The sequence below is a fragment of the Artibeus jamaicensis genome, unplaced genomic scaffold, assembly GCF_021234435.1.
Source record: "Artibeus jamaicensis isolate MK-2021 breed Jamaican fruit bat unplaced genomic scaffold, CSHL_Jam_final contig_471, whole genome shotgun sequence".
Lineage (NCBI taxonomy): Eukaryota > Metazoa > Chordata > Mammalia > Chiroptera > Phyllostomidae > Artibeus > Artibeus jamaicensis.
This window is the reverse complement of record NW_026521850.1, coordinates 5,460,387-5,485,095: the sequence shown is the minus strand read 5'-3', so window position 1 is coordinate 5,485,095 and position 24,709 is coordinate 5,460,387. Positions and strand designations below refer to the sequence as shown.

Sequence of the window (24,709 nt, the reverse complement as noted above, 5' to 3'; positions counted from 1 at the left end):
ATTTGCCGTATGGTCCCTGCCTGCTTTCACTGCGGCAAATTAAGCTTTGAGCCTTGCATCTGGAGGTCTTCCCAGCTGGCAGCCCTACAGATGCAGAGCCTGGTTCGTGGTTTGCTCTGATCATTGACCTTCGTTTTCATAAATCTTACCAACTACTGATGTTACGGAATTGAAGCTGTATAGTCAGTCATTCTACTGACTCGAGTTCTAAGACTCCAGCAGACCACCTTAGAGCCCTTGGCATGCAGGTTCTGAGACGATAGGACTGTTTTAGCTTACTTGTTAGGTGGACAGGGAAATGTTTGTAGTGGGGCCAGTTTAAAGATTTTATTTATCTTTAGAGGGGAAGGAAAGGAAAGAGAGAGAGAGAAATATCAATGTATGGTTGCCTCTTGTGTCCCCTGCTGGCAACTGGCCTGCAACCCAGGCATGTGCCCTGACACTGGGAATCAAACTGCAGTTGTTTGTTTCACAGGCCCGAGCTCAATCCACTGAGCTACACCAGCCAGGGGTGAACTTTACTTTCTTAGGATGGATTTGGGGAACTACTGGGGCCCCCAGCTTCTTGAATTGTACCTTCTCGATCAATACGCCTTTCCTTACTGTGGCCCCTTTTGCATTTCAGAGTGTTGGGCACACTCTGAGTGTGTTGGGCACAAGGACTCCTGATGGTAACACAGAGAGTGAGGTCTTGGAGGCCCAGGTGTGCACAGGGCCTTCACACCCTCTGCGGGTGCGCCGCCTCCCTGCACACTGGCGAGCTCACGGATGCAGAAGCTCCTTAGGACTCATGGGTTATGGGGGTTTTGTTACAGATGCACCGTCAGTTGAATCCTTGGCCATGTGACCGAACTCAATGTCCAGTCCCTCTCCCTCCCGGGGCTGGGGGGCCCTGGGATTGGGACTGAAAGTTCTGACCCCTCACCCTGTGTTCAGATGGACTTGTTATGAATAACAAAAGACATTCCTATCACCCAGTAATTTCCAAGGGGGTTAGGAGCTCTGTGCTCCTAAACCAGTTGCAAAGCCCTAATGTATGTTATTTTATAGGACAACGTATGCCATTCAGCCCACCTAATTAGAGGCATAACAAAACCCATGGGCTTGCTATGCAAATGCAACTTCAGGACAAGTCTCGGGTGCCACCTTCCCAACCGTGCGGGAGCTGTCGCTGCTTCCCGCTGGCAGTGCCCACCCCCCAGATCAAACCCCACTCAACCTTTGCCAGCTGGATAGCCGTGGCGGAGTCGCCTCAGCTCCAAAGTGGGTTCCTCGGTGGTAAAGTAGAGAAGCCATCCCTGTCTCAGTGGGCTGTTTAATGAGATACTGGGCACCCCCGTGCCTGGCATGTGAGGGCACACGGTGGAGACTGGCTACCTCCCTCTCCTGACTGGGCGGGGCCTGGCCTTCCTGTCCGGGACTCTGACCCCCGTGGGATGGGACCATCTGTGTCTTCCCCCTTGGACACTCCGGCCAGGCCCCCGTCTCCTACACACCGCCCCCAACCAGTAACACATACCATCTGAACCTTGCTTCTAGGTACTGCCATTGACAAACTGACTCCGAACCAGTCCCACGTCCCCGCCTTCCTCTGGGGCCTCCGTTTCACTCTCCAAAACACACTTGTACGAACAGGGGCTTGGATTTGAGGTTCACTGAGAGGCCTTCCCACTGGGCTAAGTTCCCATTGGCAGTCAGTACCCGTGTGAAGCACAGTGAAGCCAACAGAAGTTTGAATAACTTCAAATTTTATTATGGGCACAAAGTACTGGCTGCATCCCAAGGTCAAGTTTAGATAAGGAGAGGGAGGGTTGCCGGAGCCTTGGCTGGGGCCGGTGCAGGGCTGGGGTCAGAACTGGGACTCCCGGCCAATACACTGTTGGGCTCTGCCCAGTGACTCCCAGCCAAGTCTGGCGAGGCCAGAAGGGACCCAAGAGCCTACAGCATGACCGAGGGAGGGGGAAGGGAGAGACCCAGGTCAGGCCTCCCTTACCTCCGCCAACAGGGTGGTGGGCACCATGGGGGCGTGCTCCTGACTCCTCCAGGACTCAGAAGAAAGGCTCTCCCCTGGGGACATTCTGTGTCGCAGAGGAGGGGTTCACCAGTACCATCTATCCTCAACATGAGAATGACTAAATCTTGGACAAGGAGCCCTGCAGAGCATGCAGGGACCAACCAGGCGAGGCCGAGAGGGTGATGTCAGGCCCTGAGCTCATCCTTCCACTCCCGAAGCTTCTGGTCCATGGCCTGGAGGGTGGATTCATTCTGTGCCAACACAGACCGGTCCCCGTTTCTCCCTGCACTGCCAGCGGGCCTCGGGAAGCTGGGGGAGGCCTTCCCACCCCCAGCCCTGCCCTTTACCTTCGCAAAACAGAAGCGGATATAGTGGTCAAACTGCTGCTGATGCTGGGTGCTGTAGAAGACAGAGACCGGGAGGGCCACCAAGCCCTGGGGAAGAAGAAGCCCAAGTCTCAGCAGGGCCTCACAGCCCAGCAGGCCTGGGCTCCTGGGGGCACAGAGGTTCCCAGATGGTGCGGGGGAAGGAGAGTTGCTTCAGTGCGGCACCTCCCAGGGGTATGTCAAGGTCAGAGGGAAGGAATCCCAGGATGTCATCCCAAGTCCCTCCTGTGTACAGACAGGACATGGAGGCCAAGGGAGGGGTCAGGGCAGAGCCAGAGAAGCAGTAAGCCTTAGAATCCTGTCTCCAAGGCAGATGACCTCGTGGCGAATGGGCCAACTCCTCACTGTACGGATGGCAAGATCAAGGCCCTGAGAAGCCAGGAATTCCTTCCTCCAGCCCACTCGGCACCTCTGTGCAAATTAAACAGGCTCCCCATTCCTTGAAATGGGTGCGACCCTGTAGCAGGCCCGTGGCAGAAGCTGGGCTGCGTTTTGGCCCATCAGCACCCAGGAGCAACGTGCAACCTGAAAAACCACACGCACAGGCCCTGGCACCGGCCCAGCCCACCTTTTCCTTGATCATCCACTTGATGAAGCGCCTGTCGAAGGGCTCGTCCTCAGCACCAGGCAAGTCAGGAATCTTGTTCCCTGGGGGGCAGAGGCCATGCTGAGCTTGGGGCAGCCCCTCCCGCCCCCCCCACCCCGCCCTGACCAGCCGGTCCCACACACTGAAGTCCGAGATGTCTGCCATGAAGAAGTAGGTGCCCTGCGGGTTCATGGGCCGCAGGCCTACCAGCTGCACACTCCGCACCATGTGGTCACGGCAGCGCTGCATGTCCCGTGGGAGCTGCACGAAGTAGCTGCTGGGCTGGCCGAAGTGCTGGTGCTCCCGCTCAAAGCTCTGGGCTACTGCGGCCTGCGGGGGAGGGGAAGGACCAGCAGGTCGGGCTAACCGGCCACTGGGGCCGGCCCCTGGCCCTCCCCTTCCCCCTCAGTACGGTTCGGGGACCCCCTCACCTGCGCCTGCGTGGGACAGTGATAGACACAGTTCTGGTGCACCGTGCGCAGGTGCCTCAAGAGAGTGTCTGGGCCTAGGACCCAGCCCACCTAGACCAGAAGCACAGGTAGCAAGTGAAGCCTTTTAGGGCCTGGCCAAAGGCTGCCCCTATTCCCAGGCCACCTTTCCTGCCAAGGGTCACAGGGCGTAGGGTAGGGGTGGTCCCTCCAACCTTGTTGACTCACCTTCCAACCGGTGACACTAAAGGTCTTGCCAGCGCTGCCGATGGTCAGGGTGCGTTCCCACATGCCAGGGAGGCTGGCTGCCCGGGGCCAAAGAGAGCAGCTGCTGGGATGGGGGCAAGGGGGCGGTGGGGGGCGCTAAACCCCAGTGGGCACTCCTGCTCTTCGCACTCGGAACTCTGACTCCCGCTAAGCTGTTCACGGGACTTATTCCAGATTGGCCCCATGACAACCCTGGGGGCAGGTGCCCCTGTGCCCCTATCTTCTTAGAGAGAGTAAGCCACTGCTCCGAGTCACCTGCCCTGTGTGGCTCCAGACCCCTCGGCCTGCACTGACTCCAAGATCGGGCGGGGAGCGGGGGTGCCCGGGCCAGCTGGGCTCACCGATGCTGATGTGCTGGCACCCATCGAAGACCATCCACTGGTAGACCTCGTCGCTGACACACAGCACGTCATGCTGCTGGCACAGGCGGGCCACCAGCTCCACTTCTGCCCTGGAGAACACCTGCAGGGACCGTCCCCAGACAGAGAGGCCTGCTCAGACAAGCCCAGTGCTAAGGTCTTTTCCGCCCCCCTCCTATTGTATCCCCACCACACTGGCCCCGTGAGGTTGGTCGTGAGGCGAGAGAAATACATACACTTTGGACCCTGCCCTGGCTCCCGGCGGCACGGAGATCCTGAAACCTTTGGGAGTTCCTAAGGCTCCAGAGCGCTAGAGACGCCTTTCACTCTAATGAGGCACCTCTGAGTGGGCTCCTGGCGGGCTGGTCACCACAGAGACCAAGCTGGAATTAGAAGCTTGGGGTTTCCGGCCTGACTTCTAGGAAGGGGAGACGGACTGGAAATGGACTTAATGATTGGTCAGGCCTACACGATGAAGCCTCCGTAAAGTCCCAACACTGCGGGGTTCGGAGAGCTGCTGGTCGGTGAGCACATCCACCCGGAGGGTGATGCACCCGGTCTCCCCAGGACGGGCTGCTGTGCTTCAGCTGCTCCCAGACCTGGCCCTGTGGGTCTCCACTTGCTCCTTCAGTAAAGTGGGAAACTTGAGTGTTTCCCAGTTGTGTGAGCCACTCTAGCCAAGTTATTGCACCCAAGGAGGGGGTTGCGGGAAGCCGAGATTCGCCACTCATTGGTCAGAAGCACTGGTGCATTGGTGACAACTAGACTGGAGACTGGCATCTGAAGTGGGCTGGGGGCAGTCTTGTGGGACTGAGCCCTTGACCTGTGAGATTAGATGCTATCCCCAGGAAGACAGGGTCAGAAGTGAATTAAACTGAGTTGATTGTCAGACCGCCAATTGGTGTTACAGAATTGCCTGGCGTGGGGAGAAACCCTACACACCTGGTGTCAGAAGGTTTGTGTGACTGTGTGGGAGACACACGGGGAGACTGGGTTGTCCTTCCCATGGGTTTGTCATGTTCCCATTTTACAGATGAGAAAACACCCCAAGAGGTGAAGTCACTGTCTCAGGGTCATGCTCATGGGGAAGTGAGTACGGAGGCACCCGGCCGCTCCACCACCTCCCCTCATACTTCTCCTGGGGACTGCTGCCCCTGCCCCGGAGGCCTCTGGGAGCCTGGTCCTCACAGCTCATCACAGGTAGCCCTCCCACTTCACCAGGAAAGAAACCAAGGCCCCCAGGCAGCAAATCGGTGACAGAGTGGGGACTTGATCCCAGTTTGGAGGGGTCCCTAGAAGGAGGTTTGTCAGGTACCTTTCCCAGGGGGTTGTTGGGTGTGTTGAGGACTAGCATTTTGGTGCGAGATGTGAACTTGCTGGCCAGCTCTGTGGGGTCCAGCTGCCAGTTGCTGGAACCCAGCTCCCCATTCTGGGTGGGGGTCTGCAAGAGGCAGGGCAGTACTTACCTGATATTCAGGGCTGGGGATGGGACCCTCCACCCCTCCACACCCCCCCCAGACATCTGTCCCCACCGTCTCCCCATCCTGGAGAAACTGGCCTCCTTCACTTCCTTCCCCCTTCCCCACCTCCCAGGCTCCAAGGCAGCACACTTCTTGGACCCCTCTGCCCACTTGCACCCATCTAGCATTCTCACCGGCTTCAGGGGCACAAACACAGGGCAACCCCCCGCCATCAATGTCATGGTATTGTAACAGTCAAAAAAGGGCTCGATGATGATGACCTGGTACAAGGGTCAGATTAGCTGGGGTTGGTATCACCCTGACCCCTCGCCCCCACCCAGCCCAAGCCTTGCCCCACTCACCTCATCTCCTTCGTCCACCAGGGCCTGGAAGACTGTGAACAGGGCCCCATACGCACCCACAGTCACCAGCACATCCTTGAAAGGGTCTATCTCCTGTCCCAGCAGCTTCCCAAAGAAACTTGCCAAGATCTTTGTCAGTGGTGGGTAACCCTGCCGGGACAGCTGGGGTCAGCCCCCTGGCTCAGCCTGGGCCCACCCTCCTGCTCAGCAGCACCCCGGCAATTCCAGCACCAGTGGCAGGCCTGGGGCAGAGCCAGCTCCTGCGGGGTGGTCTCTCCACTTCCCCCACAACACTTGTCACGGGCCCTGTGCTGCTGTGCCAGGCCCTGTGCCCAGGGCTGGGTAGCCACACAGAGTGTGTGCCTTCACGGAGCACAGCCCAGCACAGCCCAGCACAGCCGCAGAGCGGGGGCAACGTGACACCTCGAACGCCTCTTTTAAGTTGAAGGAGCACATTCACGTCATCGGGTCATCCCAGCAGCCTTGCAATGAAGGCACCGTTTCATCCCCATCACCTGGCGGGCAGAACCACGGAGACCCCCGAGGGGAGGAAATGACTTGCCCCAGGTCACGCACAGCAGAGGTGCAGGAACAGGGTTTTATGCCGCAGCTTTGGAAAGACCCCGCTTGGAGAGGAAGATTGGACCTGCATGCTCGTTTGCTGAGGAAGCTTAGAAAACACTCAAGGTGAAGCCTGGTGACTGAAACTGAAGATGGAGAGTTGAACTAAATAACTCACTGAGCCAGATTTGACCACATAAAAATGAAAAGTATCTGTACAGAGAAATATACCATGAGCAAAGTTAAAAAACAAAGAGAAAAAACGTTGCAATGTAAGGAAAGCAGGTAAGGTATTTAATATATAAAGAGCTCTTACAAAGCAACGAGATAAAGATACCCACCCAAATGAAAAATGAGGTAGGTCACGAAAGAGAAAGTGCTGACGCCCGACGTGCATACAAAAGAATAACAATTGAAGCAAAGCAAAGTAACATGGAAATATCGCTGTTTTATAAGAAAGTAAGAGCCCTGGCTGGTGTAGCTCAGTGGATTGAGCACGGATCGCGGTTCGTTTCCCCACCTGGGCACATGCCTGGGTTGCAGGCCAGTTCCCAGCAGGGGCCAGTTCCCAGCAGGGGATGCACCAGAAGCAACCATACATTGATATTTCTCTCCTTCTCTCCCCTTCCCTTCCCAAGATAAATAAATTAAATTAAAAAAGAAAGAAAGTAATGTCACTATTAGCAGATATTAAAAAGACTGCCATGGCCCGTGGTTGGCAAGAGTGAGACAAATGATTCCTCTCTTTCCCCCAAAGAACGAACATTCCTGCCAGCTCAGAGGCCGGTCTGTCGGTAGGAATGCGAAAACCTTAGTGGAGGCGCCCTGACAATACCTATCACATGCCTAACTGCGTCCTGGCTTTGATCATCTAGTTTTGCTTGTAGAGATTTATCTGAGAGGAGCACTCACATACATGTACAGAGATATACTCACGGGGCTGTTCATTGTGACACTACTTGTAATAATAAGATATCCAAGCCAGTCCAGCAGAGCAGGGCTGGTTAAGTAAACCATGGCATCGCCAGGCAATGGAATACTATGCAGCCATTAAAAAGAACGAGGCTATTGTGACATGGAAAGTTGTCCCTGACATGCTGTTTAGTACAGAATGTTATTTATGGTATGAGTCCATTTGCGTTACATGCAACTCTTGGGTAAGTATATATGCATGCGTGTGTGTTTTTTATATAAGAATTTTTAAAAGTTAAAAGTTTAAGTCTGAACACTTTAAGAAAAGAAGCAGATTGTCAGCAGGGTTGTCTATGGATGACGGAACTAGAGGGAGCATCGCTCCTGACAACTCTGGTGCATACCAACGTTTAAGAACCATTGGTCTGCTCCTAGGGTTGGCAAATGTTTACAGTGTGAGCCTTTACAGAAAGGGTTTGCATTGAGAGTCAAATCACAATAATTGCATGTCTCCCTCAGTAGCTTGTCTTTCATGGCTTGGCGTAAGTGTCGCCTCCGCCAGGAAGTCTTCCCTGCTCTCCCCTTCTTCCTGCCCCATTCTCCATCACAGCATATCTGCTGACCTTGCTTTCTGTTTCGTTTCTGTGTGTTTATATTTTTGTCTTCCTTTCCCCAGACTATGGGCGGTCCCTGAGCCTGAAACAGAGGACAGGCTCAGTGATCACTGAACTACAGCTAGACGGAATTCCCTGGGCTCTGCCCCTCGCTCCCCGGGGCCTCCTCAGAGGCCTGTGTCCAGGGGCCTGAGTGCAGGTGGGAGACTCACAAATCCCCTGGTGTACTGGTTGAGCATGAAGTCGCCGGTGACAGCTTGCCGAAAGGCTTCCACGGCGAAGTCTGGAGGCGGGAAGTCGGGGAAGCCTTGTCCCAGATTCACGGCTTCATACTGAGAGGTCCACCGGGACAGCTCCACCCTGTGAGATGCAAGGAATGGAGGGCTGGCAGCAGCCCGCCCCTCTGCCCCACCCCGCACTTCTGTCTGCGTCCAGGGCAGGCCAGCAATGCCCTGGACTCCTTCTAGAAACACTGGATGACGAGCATCTGCCCTGGCCTGAAGATCTGAGTCAGGCTCATAACTGGTCCCATGCTTTTCAGTTCGGTAGGCCAGGCACTGTGCCAAACGCATGTCTCAGCCCAGGGGCTTTCAGATGTTTCGACCGTGACCCACGGTAAGCAACCATCTTTATGGCACAAAGCCTGCAGAGCAGACGTGCGTCACAGGCTCCTTTGTGTGATCTAGTTCCATTCCAGGCTGTTCCTGTCCTGTCCAATCCTTTAGAAGTACTTGTTGAGCAACGCCCCCACAGTGGGTTTCACGACCCATGCATGCACTTGTCAACTCCAGTCTGAAATGCTTGCTCCCGTAACCTTCCCGATGTCTACAAGGTACATCCTATTCCAGAGTCCCAGTGGGGATGGAGAAGCTGGGCTTGGAGGGACCTGTCCAGCTAGTGCCTGGCACGACCAGCCTGTCATTCGACGGCTGTCTTCTGGAGCAAAGCTGATGCTCTTGATCATTACCCTGGAGAGACCGGGGCCCCACCAGCCCAGCCATCTGCCTTCTCTGGCCCTTGCCAGCCTTTCTTCTGGGCCTGCCTGGCGTCTGCCTCTTCAGCGAAACTGGGAGAGACGGGGAGAGGCTGGATGAGGAGGCCGGTGTGGGGCTGCAGGTCAGCTGGGGGCAGAGGACTCAGGCTTGGCCGAGTTGCATTTTCATGATGATAACTATTGTTATGTCCAGAGTCAGTCACTTTCTCCCCAGAGCTCCACAATGCCCCTGAAGACATAGGGAACTGCTGAGGCACAGAGAGGCCAGTGACCTGCCTAGAGTCACACAGCCGCTCCTGACAGTGCCGAGGGGCAAATTCCACTGGTGGTTAGTCCACGGCGGTAACTGGGACAGGGGCCCCACTCAAACACTGCAGAGACCGGCTGCCCCCCGGCCTGGGCCTGCAGGGTCCTAGTCCTCAGGCCGCACCACCCTGGGGTCAGCAGGAGGCTGGAGCCTCTTTCCCGCTGACTCTTGTGGCCTTGATCCCTACATTGCCCTCCTGCCCCATGCTTGCTCCCCAGCCGCACTGCCGCTCTGCCCTGCCTTTGCCCGAGACTTCGCATCTGGTGGCCTCTGTCCCCTCCACATTGGGGGTGGCTGGGTTCAAGAGCCCGCCAGGTCTGTGAGTCAAGAAGTACTCTTGCCGCCTCTCCCAGCCTCCGTCCTCATCATTCCCTGTTCTGAGTTGCACTTCACCTTGTCTGCAAAACGAACCACCAGGCTGCCCAGCCTGCCTCCGGGAAGGACAGAGGGTGGTGGCCTGAGGAGCAGGCCCTGGAGCCCCAACGTGGACCTCAGCTGGTCTCCATGGGGCATTTGGGCCTGGCTCCCCGGTCCCAAACGCCACGGAACATTGAAGAGGATGCGGGGGGCACATATTCACAAAACACAAAGTACTGTTCGTGAGGGGAGCTTAAAAGAAATGATCGCCCCGTGTTTTGTAAAAAACAACAGCCAACACTGTATTTATTTCATTTTTTCCAATGCCATTATCCCCCCTACAGTACCTCCCACCTCCACGCCCAGCCCCTGCGATCACCACCTGTGTCCACGGGTTCTTTGTTTCTTTTTGTTCAGTCCCCACCCCCTGTGCTGTCAGCCTGCTCTCTGTCTCTGCGTCTGTCCCTGTTTTGTCTGTTAGTTCAGTTTGTTCATTAGATTCTACGTATGAGTGAGATCACATGGTACTTGTCTTCCTCTGACTGGCTTATGTCACTCAGCATGGTGCTCTCCAGGTCCACCCAGGCTGTCACAAAGGGTAAGACTTTTGTCATTTTTACAGCCGAGGAGTAGTCCAATGTGTGACTGTACCACAGCTGTTTTATGCACTTGGCCCAGGCCAAGGTCAGGTGTAGACCGGAAGGTTGTAGAACCTTCCTCGCACATCCTGCCACGGCACCCGTCCTATCACCGGGAACCATGGGCACCTACCCTTCTGCACTGACAAGTCAGCGAAGGAACGAAATTCACCTCGGCAGAGGCCGGGCGGAGAGCCGCCTGCCGCTTACCGTCTCGGCTCGGCTTGTCTTACTCCACAGTGGGTGTGGAACAGTCCCCGGAGGCCTGTGCCTGGGTAACGGCTGTTGCTGTCACACTGTATTTTGTCTCATCCCCTCAGAGCCCGTTAGACGGAGAGATGACTATCTCCATTTTGCAGCTGGCGAGCAGGGGCTCTGGGCAGGGGTCAGTGACCCCAGGGCCGATGCCAAGCGGGGTGAAGCTGAGATTGAACCCAAGCCTGCTGCTTTGGGTCTTGCCTCTTATGGGCGGCGGCTGCCAATCTGACCACCCTGGGTACCACTGAGTTTCTACAAACCCGGGGACCACCAGCTGTGTCCTCCCCATGTCCGAGGAGACACCCCCACACCTCCCCGGCCCTGCCCAGCTCACCATGGATTGTAAGCAACCTTGTCCAGCCTTCGAGCCTGCAGCTGTTTGGCCATGGTGGGCTGGAGACAGAGCAAATGGAAGGTCAGAGTGGAGGAATTGCCATGGTCTGGGTCCCTAGAAAGAGAGGCGGCAACCTCCCTCACTCTAACATAGCCCAGCCCACCCACGCCCGGGGGAGGAGGCGGAGATCCCAGAGAGCAGGGTTCCGGCCCCTCCCCCAGCCTGGTCCCCCAGGTTCTGAGATACAGCCCCAGTCCTATCAGGTTTCTGTCTGACTCCCTGAAGGCTTGGAGCTGAAGAGGCGGGGCAGAAGGCTGGGGGAGGCAGGGAGCAGGGAAAAGATGGGGGGGGCGGGGGACAGTAACAGCAGCAGCTTCGGTGTGCAGAGGCTGCTGTTCAGTGTGGCTAGGCTGTTCCATTCATGCTGGGTGACACTGGACAGGTGATCTAGCTGCTCCTGGTCTCAGTCTCCCCATCGGTATATAATAGGAGCAGGGGTTTTGGGGTCCCTCAGCAGCTTTGTAAGTCTCGTGGCTGGCAGGTCTCTAATGTTCTGATTTCCTTGGCCACCTGCTGTGGCTGACAATGGACCCTGGTTCTCACAGTCTCTGCTCCCACAGCATCCCTATCAGAGGCGACTGTGATAATCTGCATCTGAAGATGAAGACATGGGGTTCAGAGAGGTTCAGGGACCTGCCCAAGTTCAGAGGAGGAGACAGGACCCTGGCCAGGGTGGCAGCAACAGCAGGGTTGCCAGCACCAGGCCCCCGTCCCCAGTGGCCCGGGGACTATGTGTATATGGCCCACGTTCTTCCAGAGCCTGGGGATCCTGCCGATGCAAGCAATTTGAAGAGAGCCCCGCACGGGGACTGGCGCCTCATGGGAGCTTTGCTGACATTCTCTCCCTTCACTGAATCCCCGGTGAGTATCGCCAGGCCAGGCACTCAGTCTATATCAAAAGAATTTAATTTTGAGCCCTGGCTGGTGTGGCTCAGTGGACAGAGCACCAGTCTGTGAACCAAAGGGTCACCGGTTCACCTCCCAGTCAGGGCACTTGCCTGGGTTGTGGGCAGGGTCCCCAGTAGGGGGCAAGTAAGAGACAACCACACATTGATGTTTCTCTTCCTCTCTTTCTCCCTCACTTCTCTGCTCTAAAAATAAATAAATAAATACTCTTTAAAAAGTTTAATTTTTTAAAAATGTACTGATTTTAGAGAAAGGGGGAGAGAGGAGGATAGAGAGAGAGAGAGAGAGACATCGATTTGTTGTTCTACTTACTGATGTATTCAATGGCTGATTCTTGTATATGTCTGACTGGATATCAAACCTGCAAATTTGGAGTATCGGGATGATGCTCTAACCAGCTGAGCTACCTGGCCAGGCCAAAAATAAAATGAGTCCTGACTGGTGTGGCTCAGTGGGCTTGGCGTCATCCTGTAAGTCCAGGAAGGCTGCCAGTTCGATTCCTGGTCAGGGTACGTGCCTGGGTTGCGGGTCATGTCTCGGGTTGAGGGCATATGAGAGGCGACCAATTGATATTTCTCTCCCTCTCTTTTTCCCTCCTTCCCCCTCCCTTTAAAAATAAATAAACAGAATATATATTTTTAAAGTTTAAAATGAGGGTGGTCCCTGCCAGGGAAAACCATGTTACTACCAAAATGTCAACCAGCAGTGATTATTTTTGGTTGGCTGGTTGGGTAACAGATGTTATTTTCCTCTCTTCCTTACAATCTTCTTATCTTCCAAATTTTCTTTTTCTAAAAATCTTTACTGATTTGAGAGAGAAACACTGATTCACTGTTGTGCCCACACACGCACTCACTGGTGACTGCCCTGTGCGCCCTGACAGGGAACCTCCGGCAACCTTGGTGTATCCAGACGGTGCTCCAACCAACTGAGCTACCGAGCCAGGGCCAAATTTTCTAAAGTAAATGTTTTATTTTATTTTTTAAAAAGATTTTATGTATTTACTTTTTAGAGAGGGGAAGGGAGAAGGAAAGAGAGGGAGAGAAAACATCAATGTGTGTGGTTGCCTCTTGTGTGCCCCCAGCTGGGGACCTGGCCTGCAACCCAGGCAAGTGCCCTGACTGGGAATCGAACCTGCAACCCTTTGATTCACAAGCTGGCACTCAACCACTGAGCCACACCAACCAGGGCTAAATGTTTTATTTTTATGATTAAGTATGTGGAGGGTTGGGGTGGGAAAGAGTAAAGGGGTACAGGGGCACAGAGAGAGAAAAAAGAGGCAAAAGAGTTTAGGAGGGAGATGAAAACAATGAGGGTACCCCAGAAACGTGGGACGTTCAAAGGAGTAACCTTCAAGTATGTCACACAGCAGTTAGACGCCTGCTTTTGGGCTTATGCGTAATGTACTCATTCAGCGAACGTTTGCTGAGTACTGACTGTGCACCAAACGGATGTGGGCGGGACACAGGGGGTGATGGGGAGGCACCAGCACCAAGCAACCATTCAGAGGCAGAGCTACAAGTTCTAGATTAGAGTCAAGGGCAAAGGGCCGGGGGGGGGGGGGGGGAATGCATTCAGGGTGCAATCAGGGAAGGCTTCCTGAAAGAGGTGGCTCGTGTGCAGGTTTAAAGCCAGAACCAAGCCAGATCCCAGAGGCCCTGGGTCATGGAAGTGGCAGCATGCACTTACAGTCTGGTGCAAGTGCTGGCTGAGTGAAGCTCCAGCCTTCTTTCTCCGGAGGGACCCCATCAGGTGCAAGCAGATGGCTGCGGAATTCCTGAACATGCCTCCCAGAGCCATGGGCCATCGACGACCTCTCGGTCGCAGAGCACCCTGGCCAGGAAATGGCTCTGAGCCCAGCACTTGAGTCCTCCACACACGGCTCTGATAACAGCAATAGTGACAAGGGCCGATCTTCACTGGGCAGCCAGCATGCGCCAGGCGTGGCGGTAGGTGCTTTGTTGCAGGGTTGTCCCCCAGGCCTCAGAACTACCTGGTGACACCCTCCCACCCAGCAACCCGGAGTGACCCTTTTAAAATGTAAATCACCTTGAATGGGGGAAAAATGATCCAGGTAAAGATCATGAATAGCCCCTAACACCACAGAGTCAACCCTACATTACATTCTGGCTCTGGAAACACACACACGCCACCTGCCAAAACAAAATCTAAACCAAGTGAGACCTCTGAGCACTAAGTAGCAAGGGACAAAAGACACCACAGAGGTGCAGTCCCCAGATGCGGACTGATGGAACCTCTGCAGAACAAGTGACCCTGTTCCTTCAAACAAATATAATGCAAGGTGGGGAGAAATGTCTGGGGCACCATATACTGAAACAGACCAAACAGACATACAGTTAAAGACGAATGTCTTGAAAAGCTGTGGAGGACTCGCTGCACCCAACTGACTACAGAAGCCACAGGGACTAAGAACGTGTGGCACCGGCGCAGGGACAGGCGTAGCATCAGTAGAACAGAACTGAGCGTCCAGAAATAGGCTCTCGCATTCGTGGCCAACTACTGTTTGATAAGATGTCCAGAAAGTTCCATAAGAAAAGAATGGTCTTGTTGACCATTTGTGTCAGGACGGCTGGATACCCACATGTAAAAGTATAAATTTGGATCCCTACCTAACACCATACACAAAAATTAACTCAGTGTGGATGATAAGCCTAAACGTAAAAACTGAAATTATAAAACTATAAGAAGAAAACAGGAACACACCGTTGTGACCTTGAGTTAGAAAACGGTCTCATCTGCAACGTCAAAAGCATGAGATGAGCAACAGAAGAAGAAATAGAGAACTTGGACTTCATCAAAATGAAAAGTTCGTGTTTCAAAGGGCACCATCAAGAAAGTGAAAAGGCAACCCACGGTATGGGAGAAAACATTTGCACATCATAAACTTGAACTTATCCATGGGCATATCAATGGCCAATAAGCACATAAAAATACGCTCAATATCAGCAGTCACTGGGGAAAAGTCACGTTGAGATGCAATGCAAACCCACTGAGACGGCTGCTACACGGAGGAGGTGGGGAATTATAAGTGTGTTGAAGATGCCGACATACCGGAACCCTTGTACGCTGCCCCTAGGCATGGGATGGAAAATACCCTAGAAGTTCCTCCAAATGTCAGACGTGGAGTTTGCCCTAGGCCCAGCAATTCCGCTCCCAGGTTTCTACCCGTGAGAAATGAACACGTGTCCTCGCAACAGCTCGTGCAGGTATATCCGTAAGCAGCATTATTCCTAACAGCCAAAAGGTGGGGAAAGCCGAAACGTCCATCAACTGATGACCAGAATGCGACAAATCCATATGCTGGAATATCGATAGGCAATAAGTGGGAATGGCATACGTGTTACAACATGGGTGGACTGTGAAGCATTACGCTGAGCAAGAGAAGCAGGTCACAAAAGACGGCAATTATATGGTTCCATTTCAAAGAAAGAGCCAAATCTGCAGAGACAGAGAGGTGACCGTGACTGCCGTGGACTGGGAGTGGGCTGGGAGATACGTGCTCTCAAGTGTTCCCCTTGGCTTTGCCGGGACCTTCTGAGAACTGCAGTGCAGTCTGAGACGTCCTTCCGCTCTCCTTCCTTCATCTTTCCTCCAAGGGGGTCAGAACAAGCCTTGAAAAAGCAGTGAGTGTACAGGGTTGGGGGCTGCTCTAGAGGGCACTGTGGGCACCTGCTCAGTCCAAGGGTTAGCATCAGTAGCTAGATATGAATAAAGGAAGGGAGCAAAGGAAATCAGACATTATTAATCATAATCAACTGCGAAGCATAACCCTGCTTTGCTAGGAAGTTGCAGCACTTACAGGTACTCCAGGGGATCGCAGCATTGCCCCCCAAAGGGGATTAGCTCCCCTCCCACCCCTGAATAGGGAGGAAGGACTGCCTTCGCTGCCACTGTGGGGGGAGATGAGCACATGTGCAACAGCAGCCAAGATAGCGACCTCGGAGGCATGTCAGTTTAGTCTAGAAAAAGGACCTGATTGGATAAGAAACACAGAACCTTGGAAGATCTAGGAAATAGACTGATTAGGGGAGGACCCAACACAAGGCCAGAGACCTTGGGAAGTGGACTGGTTAGTTTAAAGAAGCATCTGGTCAGTCCCAAGCCAGAGAGAATACCAGCCTAACGAAGACGCCGCCCCCTTCTCATGCTCCATAACACGCAATCGCTCTGTTCCTTCGTGCGCTTTTCTCCCCAGAGCAACCACGCAGCCCTAGAAGCTGCTCTGCTCCGCCGGAAGCCACACCGACTCTAAGGGGCATCAGCCAAGCCTGGGTAATGGACACAGCAGTGGCCAGCCGGTGGAGTGTAGCTGTGAGCTACAAAGTCTAGTGACTTTGATATGGACTGAACTTGGGTGTGGCACAGAATCTATGGACATTGACCCTATTTCTGGGCCATATGAAGATGAAGTTGGGCTTTTTCCACAGTGGGACAGATGGGGCTGAGACACTGAGACCATGGGGGCAGCCTTCTATTTTTACCCAAATAAATCTTAGTACGCAGTAATCTCCTCTATGTGGCTTTCCTTGTGATCCCATGAAAAGAACCCGCTTGTACAAGCAAGATTAGGAGTTCACTGTCTTGGAGCTGAGTCCAGGTGGGGAAGGCGTGTCAGGCGGAGAAGACAGTGCAGAGACCCCGGGGTGGAAGGCAGCCGGGAGACTCCAGAGGTGGGCAGTCGGTCGGGCCAGAGCTCACCCTCTCATTTCTCAGAATTGTGTCAGTTCTCGGGGACATCCTGCAGAAAACATTCCCCGATCCCAGCAGCTAAGCACCAGAGCTGGGAGCGACAAAGGGTCGTGTGATGATTACCGGAGGAGGGACACTCCACAGTGTGTCGTGTCAGGGGGTGGTGTTGGCGTCCTTCAGCCTCACTCAGCCAAGGACTCAGGGCCCAAGGCCAGGTCTGAGCCCACTCAGTGCCCTGTGCCCGCTGTGTGTTCCAGCAGGACCAGCAGGCCTGTGTGCCCAGAACTGAGGGGTTTCTCAGGACATGATATTCGCAGTGCTAAAATGGGGACCATCCTGGGCAAACGGGGCTGGCTGGTTCCCCTGGGCTGGGAGAGCGCAGGGTTGGCTGCTCCTGTCCCAGGCCTTGGGTCCTGCTATTCTCAATCCCACAGGGGCCCTCTCGGCTGCCTCCTAACCACCTGGTTCAAAATCTGCACATGGTCCTGGCTGGTGTAGCTCAGTGGATTGAGCATGGGCTGCAAACCAGAGGGTCGCCAGTTCGATTCCCAGTCAGGGCACATGCCTGGGTTGCAGGCCAAGTTCCCAGCATGGTGCATGCAAGAAGCAACCACACATTGACAGTTCTCTCCTCCTCTTTCTCCTTCTCTTCCCCTCTCTCTAAAAATTAAATAAAAAGCCCTGCACACGCCTGGTAGGGGCTGATCCTCTCTGACACCCTCGCCCACACCACTCTATGTCTACCCTTCTGTCCTTTCTCCTGAAGCAACCACACCTCCTCTGCCCTAATTCTTGCCTTTATCGTCTCTCTGGATTACAGTGTGGGAATCACTCGGCTCTCATTTGCTGAGCATTCACTCTGTGGTGGGGCCCTGTGGTAAGCACTTCAAATACGTCAGTGGACCCTTTCAACAGCCCAGGCCAGCAGGTGCTACCCTCACCCGCTATAAAAGGGAACAACGATAAAATAACCACTAGCTTCATACTGAGCTCCCAGAGGTGGGAGGGGGGCCCGCACCACGCGGTGACCAGCACAGGGCAGACACACTCCCACCAGACACGTCCCTGCTCACGGCCCTCCCCCTCCTCTGCCACAACCTTAGCCCCTCACCCTCTTTGGGCACTGTCAGCCCTTGGGCTGGAGATGGCCCGGGCCACCTGGCTCCATAGGGGGCCAGGGCAGCCTATGCCTTGTCCAGAACTTCCCAGCTCTGGGGACTGCCCCGGAGCTGGGGACGGAAACGGGGTCAGGCTTTTGCTGCAGGAGACTGCCAGGGCAGGGGGCGGGAAGCATGTGCCCAGGCGGGTCTGTGGCCCGGGAGTGAGTGTCACGCTGAACGAGTGGTGCCCACCCAGGACCAGGCCCTGAACAGACCCCTGGGGAGACCATCGGAACACAGGCGTCGGTGTCACATGGACCTTGGCTGTCTGACAGAGGCAAGTCACTTTCCCTATCTATAAATCAGCAGTAAACATAGGATGATTCATGGAAAGCACTGCACTTAGTGTGTGACACAGAGAAGGTGTCAATGACACGACTGCTGATAAAAACAGGGTGGGTCCCTCCCGAGTGCTGCAGGATGGCCTGTGGGGCCAGGTGGGTGGGGACTCCCCGAAGCTGCCTGGCGGGCTGGCTTCTCTAACGGACTCTGGGACGGCACAGTGCCAAGGCCTGTGATTCCCTGAGGGGCCCACGGGAATGTCTGAATCTTCATTTATTTAGAAATAAGAAAATAGGAGAGGATACAATAATAATGACTATATAATCATAGGGAATTTAGCTTGGGTGATATTCATTTTTTATATACCAACAGAGTTGTAAAATAGAATTGTTTAAACGATAGTTTACTTATTTATTTTAAGAAAAAGGGAGAAAGAGAGGGAGAGACAACAATGCATGGCTGCCTGTCACACGCCCCCCCCTGGGGACCTGGCCCACAACCCAGGCATGTGCCCTGACTGGGAATGGAAATGGTGACCCTTTGGTTCACAGGCTGGTGCTCAGTCCACTGAGCCACACCTGCCAGGGCTATAATAGAATTTTTATTTATTTTCTAATGGAGAAAGACTTCCCATGGAAGTCTTACTGTGACCTTGGACATGAGTAAATCCATGTGTGGTTGGGACTTATGTATAAGTATGAGCGTTTGTACCTGACCATGTGCACGTACCTGTCTGTGAACAGGTGGATAGAGTGGGGGCAGTTCCCAGGGATTCAAGGAGCAGGAAGAAACCACGGGAGTCCCAACAAAGAGCAGGATGGGCCCAGGTGGCCATGCAGGCTGCCCTCCCCCGGCCACACCGCGGGGTCCCGGACACCTGTGTTCACAGGCAACAAGGGACCGGTTGTTGCTGTGGGCTGGTTGTTCCTGAAGCTGCCAGCAGGGGGCATGCAGAACCAGCCCTGTCTAGATTTTGGGATTGCCCCTCACAGGAAGAGATATTTGAGTTATATGAAAAATGCATGATTTCAAAATGTACTGCAAAGCTTGTCATCAAAACAGTCTGGCACTGGTATAAGGACAGATGTGTAGAGCAATGTAGTAAAATTGAGAGCCCAGAAACAAACCCAGGCATCTCTGGCCAACTGATTTTTGACAAGGGTGGCAAGATTATTCAATGGGGGAGAAATAATCTCTTTAACAAATGGTGCCAGGAAACTGCACAGTCTCATGCAAAAGAATTAAGTGAGACCTCTACCTCAATCCATTTACAAAAATTAATTCAAAAGAAATCAACATCCCTGACCAGTGTGGCTCAGTTCATCGGGCATCATCCTGCAAAGCAAAAGGTCGCAGGTTTGATTCCTACTCAGGGCACAAGCCTGGGTTGCAGGTTTGGTCCCCAGTCGGGGCACATACAAGAGGCAACTAATTGATGTTTCTCTGTCACGTCAATGTCATTCTCCCTCTTTCTCCCTCCCCCCAAATAAATAAATTTAAAAAAAAAGTGAGTCAACAGCCTTGATAACCTTCCCAATAATGTCCTTGATGCACAACGGTTTTTATGAAGTTGATGCACAACTTTCTATGAAGTCCAAACACAGAATTTACCTTATGACCTAGCAATTCCACTCCTAGGTATATACTGGGGAAAAAATGAAGGTGTGTGTTCACGTGGAAACTTAGCACTTACATTATCCACAGCAGTGAAAAGGCGAGAGCAACCCAACATCCTCCAGCAGATGGGTGGGTAAAGTGTAGCACGGCCACCCGGTGCAACCTTACTCAGCCATAACACGGAGCGTGCTACCGCCGTCCTCGCTACCGCTGGGATGAGCCTCGAGAACGTTGCACTAAGACATTTGGGGTTCCTATGGTTCGCCCAGGTTCCAAAGCCTGGACTCTGACTTGGACTTGGACAAAATGATCCTAGCTCCACTGTGAAGGAGCCATAGGTCCTTAACTACAGTAGCTATTGGACCTTGGCTCAGCTTCTTATTTGTCCAGAGGGGACAATGACAAGGCAATCACCCACAGGAAGCACTGGACGTAGGTAATAGCAATGTGATGAGAAGAGTTAAATCCATAGGCTTTCCCTAAAAATTAGTACATGAAGCAGGACAACAAAATCTCTTGTCAGATAATGAATCTGTTTTTGGGGGGGTGGGGTGGGTGGCTGGGGTGGGAGGGTCTAAAACCAGAGTCCCTATAAGACATGTGTTTGGTGAAAACTTGCTGAGTCGATGGTTCTGTCCAGAGGGAGGTGGAGGCAGCCTGCCCGGGGGGCCACAACAAACGTGCTGACTTACACTCAGGTCTCCCCAGCTTTGGAACTGGCAGAGGGGAAGTGACTTCTGGAGCCCAGACTGCAGGTTCCCAGGTTTGTCCCAGGCAGAGGGGTTTGTGGGTGGGGACTCTGAGTGAGACACACAGTAAGCACCTCAACTCCTTGTGCCTCCTGGCACGGAACCCAGACCAAAACGGAAATCTCACTCTTTGGGGCAGCTTTACCCGTAAGGGACAACATGTGTGTATATCTATGTAGTGCCTGGAATATTAGAGCAAGTCACCCCTGCTTTAGAGATGGAGAAACTTGGGCCCAAAGCAGGGAAATGACTTGCAAAGCCAGAGTCCTAGAAAAGCACAAGAAGGGCCCCACTGGTGAGTTCAATGCTCAAACCGCTGTCCCAGAATGAGGAAGTGGGATGTGCCCCACGTCCTGTTATAGAATCATGATCCCTCCCATCTAAGTACTAACCAGGCCCGACCCTGCTTGGCTTCTGAGACCAGATGAGATCAGGTGTGTTCAGGGTGGTGTGGCCGTAGACTCAGCGATCCCTGCCCCACTGCAGCTGGTGTGACTCCGGCCGGCTGGCTACAGAAGAGAAGAGCCACACCCAGCCGAGTGTCCAAGCACACTGGCCACCTAAGAACCCAGGTGAAGACAGACAGCCAGTGGCCTCCTGTGTGGACACTTTCATTCACATGGGCAGAGTGTCAGCAATTTGACTGCCATTCTGGGGACCAGCGTGAAGGACTTCCTCGTTGCTCTCAGCTTTTCTGTGTTTCTTTGTCCACCCCACCTGGACTATAAAATCGGGGCATTTGACTCCTCGAGACATGGAAGGCTAGGTGTGGGGTGCGGGGTAGAAAACCACAGATGTTGCCATGCGAAGCAATTCTCCAGGAGGAAGGAGCAATGCACACAGAATCGGACTGTCTCTAACCTGCATAGTCTCTATCTTGCCACTGATTTACCTGCAGGTATGAGCAAGTCTCTGCTTGAGCCTCTAGCCTGGCGATTTTCCAACCTTTTTCATCTCATGGCACAAATAAACTAATTACTAAAATTCTGCAGCACGAGGAAAAAAAATTATTTGCTGATTCGACAAAAATAGGTATAATTTCCATTTATTTACACCAAAATGGCTATTGTGCTGGCTGTTTTTTAAAATGTGACAATCTAGGGAAAGAGAGGTCACTGCCCCTGAGTAAACAGTAAGGTACCGCATGTTTTAGAAATTCCCGTTGCACCACCGCACCTCTTGCAAAATGCCAGTTGGAAGTGCCTGCTCTGGCCTCATCATTTCTCCTTTTAGATGTCTGTGCATCGTTCAGTCACAGACTACAAGTGGCCTCCTTTGAGAAGCCCTCTCTGATCACCCAGGGTTGAGCCAGGTGTGCCCAAGGCCTGACCTGCTGCAACACTGGTCACAGATGCTAACTGCTGGGTTCCTATCACCCCTCACAAGACCAAGTAGACCTTGTGGCAACCCTTGGGAGGCAACTTTCTTAACTTCTCTGTGCTTTACTTACTGATCTGTAAAATGGGGCTAATCTGCATGTCAAACATGAAGCAGGGCAGGTGGGACCACTCCGTGGTTGTCATTTTTATAGGTGGGGGCATGGAGGCTCGGGATGGGACCTGCTAGGTCCACAGTGTCGAGGCTGGAAAGGACCAAGCCTTGGACTCCAGTCTGGAATCTGCCCTCCAGTGTTTGCAGCCCGCCCTGTTCCACTTGTTCAGTTCACACGCCCCCGCTGCGTGCCAGGCCCCACGCTGGCTATTGTATGGTTAAAAATAAACAAAGCTTGAGTTGGGGGTGTTGGTGTTAAATCCTCCTGGGTTCAAATTTCAGCCTCTCCATTTTCAAGCTGTGAGATATTGCTCAGGTCCCCAGCCTTTCCAGCCTGTTTCCTAACAAGGAAAAAAGAGTAAGACCTCCCAGCAGGAGAGCTGAAACCAAGCACTGACTCAGCATCTGATCGATGAGGGCTATTGTTATCTTCACTATCCTATTTTTACTCATTTATTTACTTATTTAAAAGATTTTATTTATTTATCTTTAGAGGGGAAGAGAAGGAGGGAGGGAGAGAAATATCAATGTGTGGTTGCCTCCTGTGTGTCCCCTGCTGGGAACTGGCCTGCAACCCAGGCATGTGCCCTGACTGGGAATTGAACTGCGATCCTTTGGTTCGGATGCCCGCACTCAATCCACTGAGCTACACCAGCCAGAGCTATTTATTTTTTTTGTATTGTAAGACCTTTATTTTTTAAGCTTGTATTGAATTTACTGGGGTGACTAGCGTTAACACAATTATGTAGGTTTCAGGTGTACGATTCTGTAACACATCACCTGTACGTTGTATTGTGTGTTCACCACTCCAAGTCAAATCTCCTTCCATCACCACTTACCCTCCCAATACTGTCTTCCAACTCTCCCCGCTTTCCCTATGGTAATCACTATACTGTTGTGTCTGACTTTCTTTTTCTCAATCCCTTCACCTTTCTCACCCAGCTCCCCAACCCCACCTCCCCTCTGACAGCTTCGGTCTGTTCTGTATATTTTTCTGTCTGTTTTTATTCTGTGTGTTAGTTTATTTTGTTCAATACATATAGGCCTTGGCCAGGCAGCTCAGTTGGTCAAAGCATCCTCTGGATACGCCAAGGTTTCCATTTCAGTCTGTGGTCAGGGCATACACAAGAATCAACCAATGAGTGCTTAAATGAGTAGAACAACAAATCAATATTTCTCTCTCTCTCTCTAAATCAATAAATTAAAAAACTTCCACATATAAGTGAAATCATATGGTACTTGTCTTTCTCTGACTGCCTTATTTCATTTAGCGTAATGCTCTCCAGGTCCATCCATGCTGTTACAGGTAAGATTTCTTTCTTCTTCTTCTTTTTTTTTTTTTTAACCACTGAGTAGTATTCCATTGTATAAATGTACCAGAGCTTTTTTATTCGCCCATCTACTGATGGGCATTTGCGCTGCATTTTTACCTTGGCAACTGTAAATAACACTGCAATGAACATAAGGATGCATATATTCATTGTAATTAGTGTTTCTGTGTTCTTTGGATATATTCCCAGAAGTGGAATCTCTGGGTCTTCGCCAACTTATTTTTTTTAAACAAGCGGCGCACATGGTAGTAAATTCTTCCCCCTTGTTCAGGTACCCAGGGCCCCAATTCTTCTGCCCGAGGCCACCACAGTTACCACTTTCTTGTGCATCTTACCAGCTGACCGGCGCACACATCCCCAGACAAACTCAGCCCCACGCACTTTCTTCTAACACAAACTGTAGTGCAGATCAAAGCTGTTCTCTTTGCCCCTCCAGCTTTTCATTTAAGGTATCTCACACGTCTTTTCACATTAGTGCACAGTGAACATGTCTCTTTTTAGTGGCTGCACTTTATGCCACTGTATAGATTACTGTTGGGTGTGGTTGCTGTTACCGTGATCAAATGCGGTAAATGCGAGGACTCGAGATCCACACAGCTGCGGAGATAGAATCGGGGATCTGGTTCCAGCCCCGGCTCTGCCCAGAATTTACCGAATTACCTTGAACTCCATCTTCCCTATGAGTACTATAGCGGGATTCGGGGGAATGGGGGAATGTGGGCGCAGGCAGGGCCAGCCAGGCGGGATTCAGTGTCAGAGTGGGGATCAGCGAAAAGCGCGCGCAATTTATTTCCGCGGGAGGCTCATGGTTGGGGGAACCTTTCCGGCAGCCCATCTGCTATCACAGCAGCACCAAACGGCGCTAGTACTTTGGCACAATCCAGCTCGGAACCGGTTACCAGACCCTCCGTCCTCGGCACTTAACCTCGGGGCAGCAAAGCTCAGCAACACCAGCTACTCACCTCCGCCTCTGACGCTTCAACCTGTCACCAAGGACTCCTGGAAGGTTAAGTGCCGGCCCTGTCTCTTTAAAGGGGCCAAGCCCCGGCTCCGCTACTTCCGCCCCCAAACAGCATGGCGTCGGCAGGGAGAGGAGGGGTGGAGGGCGGCCAGACAGCTTCCCTCAAAAAGATGTCGACGCCCAGGCTACCGCCACCGCGCCTCGGGGTGACGTCACTTCCGGGGCGGGGAAGGTTGAGTGGTGCAGTGAGGGACAAACAAAAGGAGGCGCCGGAGGGGCGCAGCGGCCGGTGGCGGGACTGTGCGGCAGGGGCCCAGGGGCTGCCCGCTGGGCGGCCGGACGCGGCGGGCCCAGGTGAGTGGGTGCGGTGGGGGAAGGGGCGCGAGCTGTCACCTCTCAAAACCCACTCCATGCAGGAGTGGCCCCTGGCCAGCTGTCCAGCTCCGCGCGCCCCGGCAGCTCTGGCCCAGCCCGCTAGGGCCGGCTCCCTGGGGCTTCCCGCGGCAATTCAGTTCTGCCTGTGCCCGGTCTCCCCCTTTCCTCGGGTCTCTGGGACCTCACCCTCTTCCCAGCGCCGCGGCGCGCGAGCCCCCTCCCTGGCACCC

The 24,709-nt window shown here is 53.3% G+C and overlaps 2 protein-coding genes across 9 annotated transcripts in view; one reads left to right on the top strand and one right to left on the bottom strand.

The window, feature by feature from the left end:
- Positions 1–1,727: 1,727 nt before the first annotated feature.
- Positions 1,728–24,232, bottom strand: KYAT1 (kynurenine aminotransferase 1). 6 transcript variants are annotated; one of them, XM_053667814.1, is made up of 13 exons: positions 24,106–24,232; positions 13,493–13,687; positions 10,838–10,896; positions 5,863–6,012; positions 5,695–5,781; positions 5,356–5,481; positions 4,023–4,143; positions 3,643–3,719; positions 3,418–3,507; positions 3,130–3,316; positions 2,969–3,048; positions 2,362–2,448; positions 1,728–2,265 (listed from the first exon to the last, which is right to left on the bottom strand). In XM_053667814.1, the coding sequence occupies exons 2-13, from the start codon at positions 13,608–13,610 to the stop codon at positions 2,200–2,202; spliced, it is 1,248 nt and encodes a 415-aa protein (XP_053523789.1). In that variant the 5' UTR covers positions 13,611–13,687; positions 24,106–24,232; the 3' UTR covers positions 1,728–2,199. The 6 variants fall into 6 exon arrangements, with proteins under 6 accessions (XP_053523789.1, XP_037003606.2, XP_037003523.2 ...); XM_037147711.2 differs by lacking the exon at positions 13,493–13,687 and adding an exon at positions 8,162–8,309 and having other exon boundaries at positions 24,106–24,229; XM_037147628.2 differs by lacking the exon at positions 24,106–24,232 and adding an exon at positions 8,162–8,309.
- The window catches only part of LRRC8A (leucine rich repeat containing 8 VRAC subunit A), a 31,605-nt gene continuing 30,882 nt past the window's right edge, over positions 23,987–24,709 (top strand). For all 3 annotated transcript variants that reach the window (XM_037147504.2, XM_053667811.1, XM_053667812.1), the window contains exon 1: positions 23,987–24,149. The gene's annotated coding sequence lies outside the window, so the exon portion shown is untranslated. The remainder of the gene's footprint in view (positions 24,150–24,709) is intronic.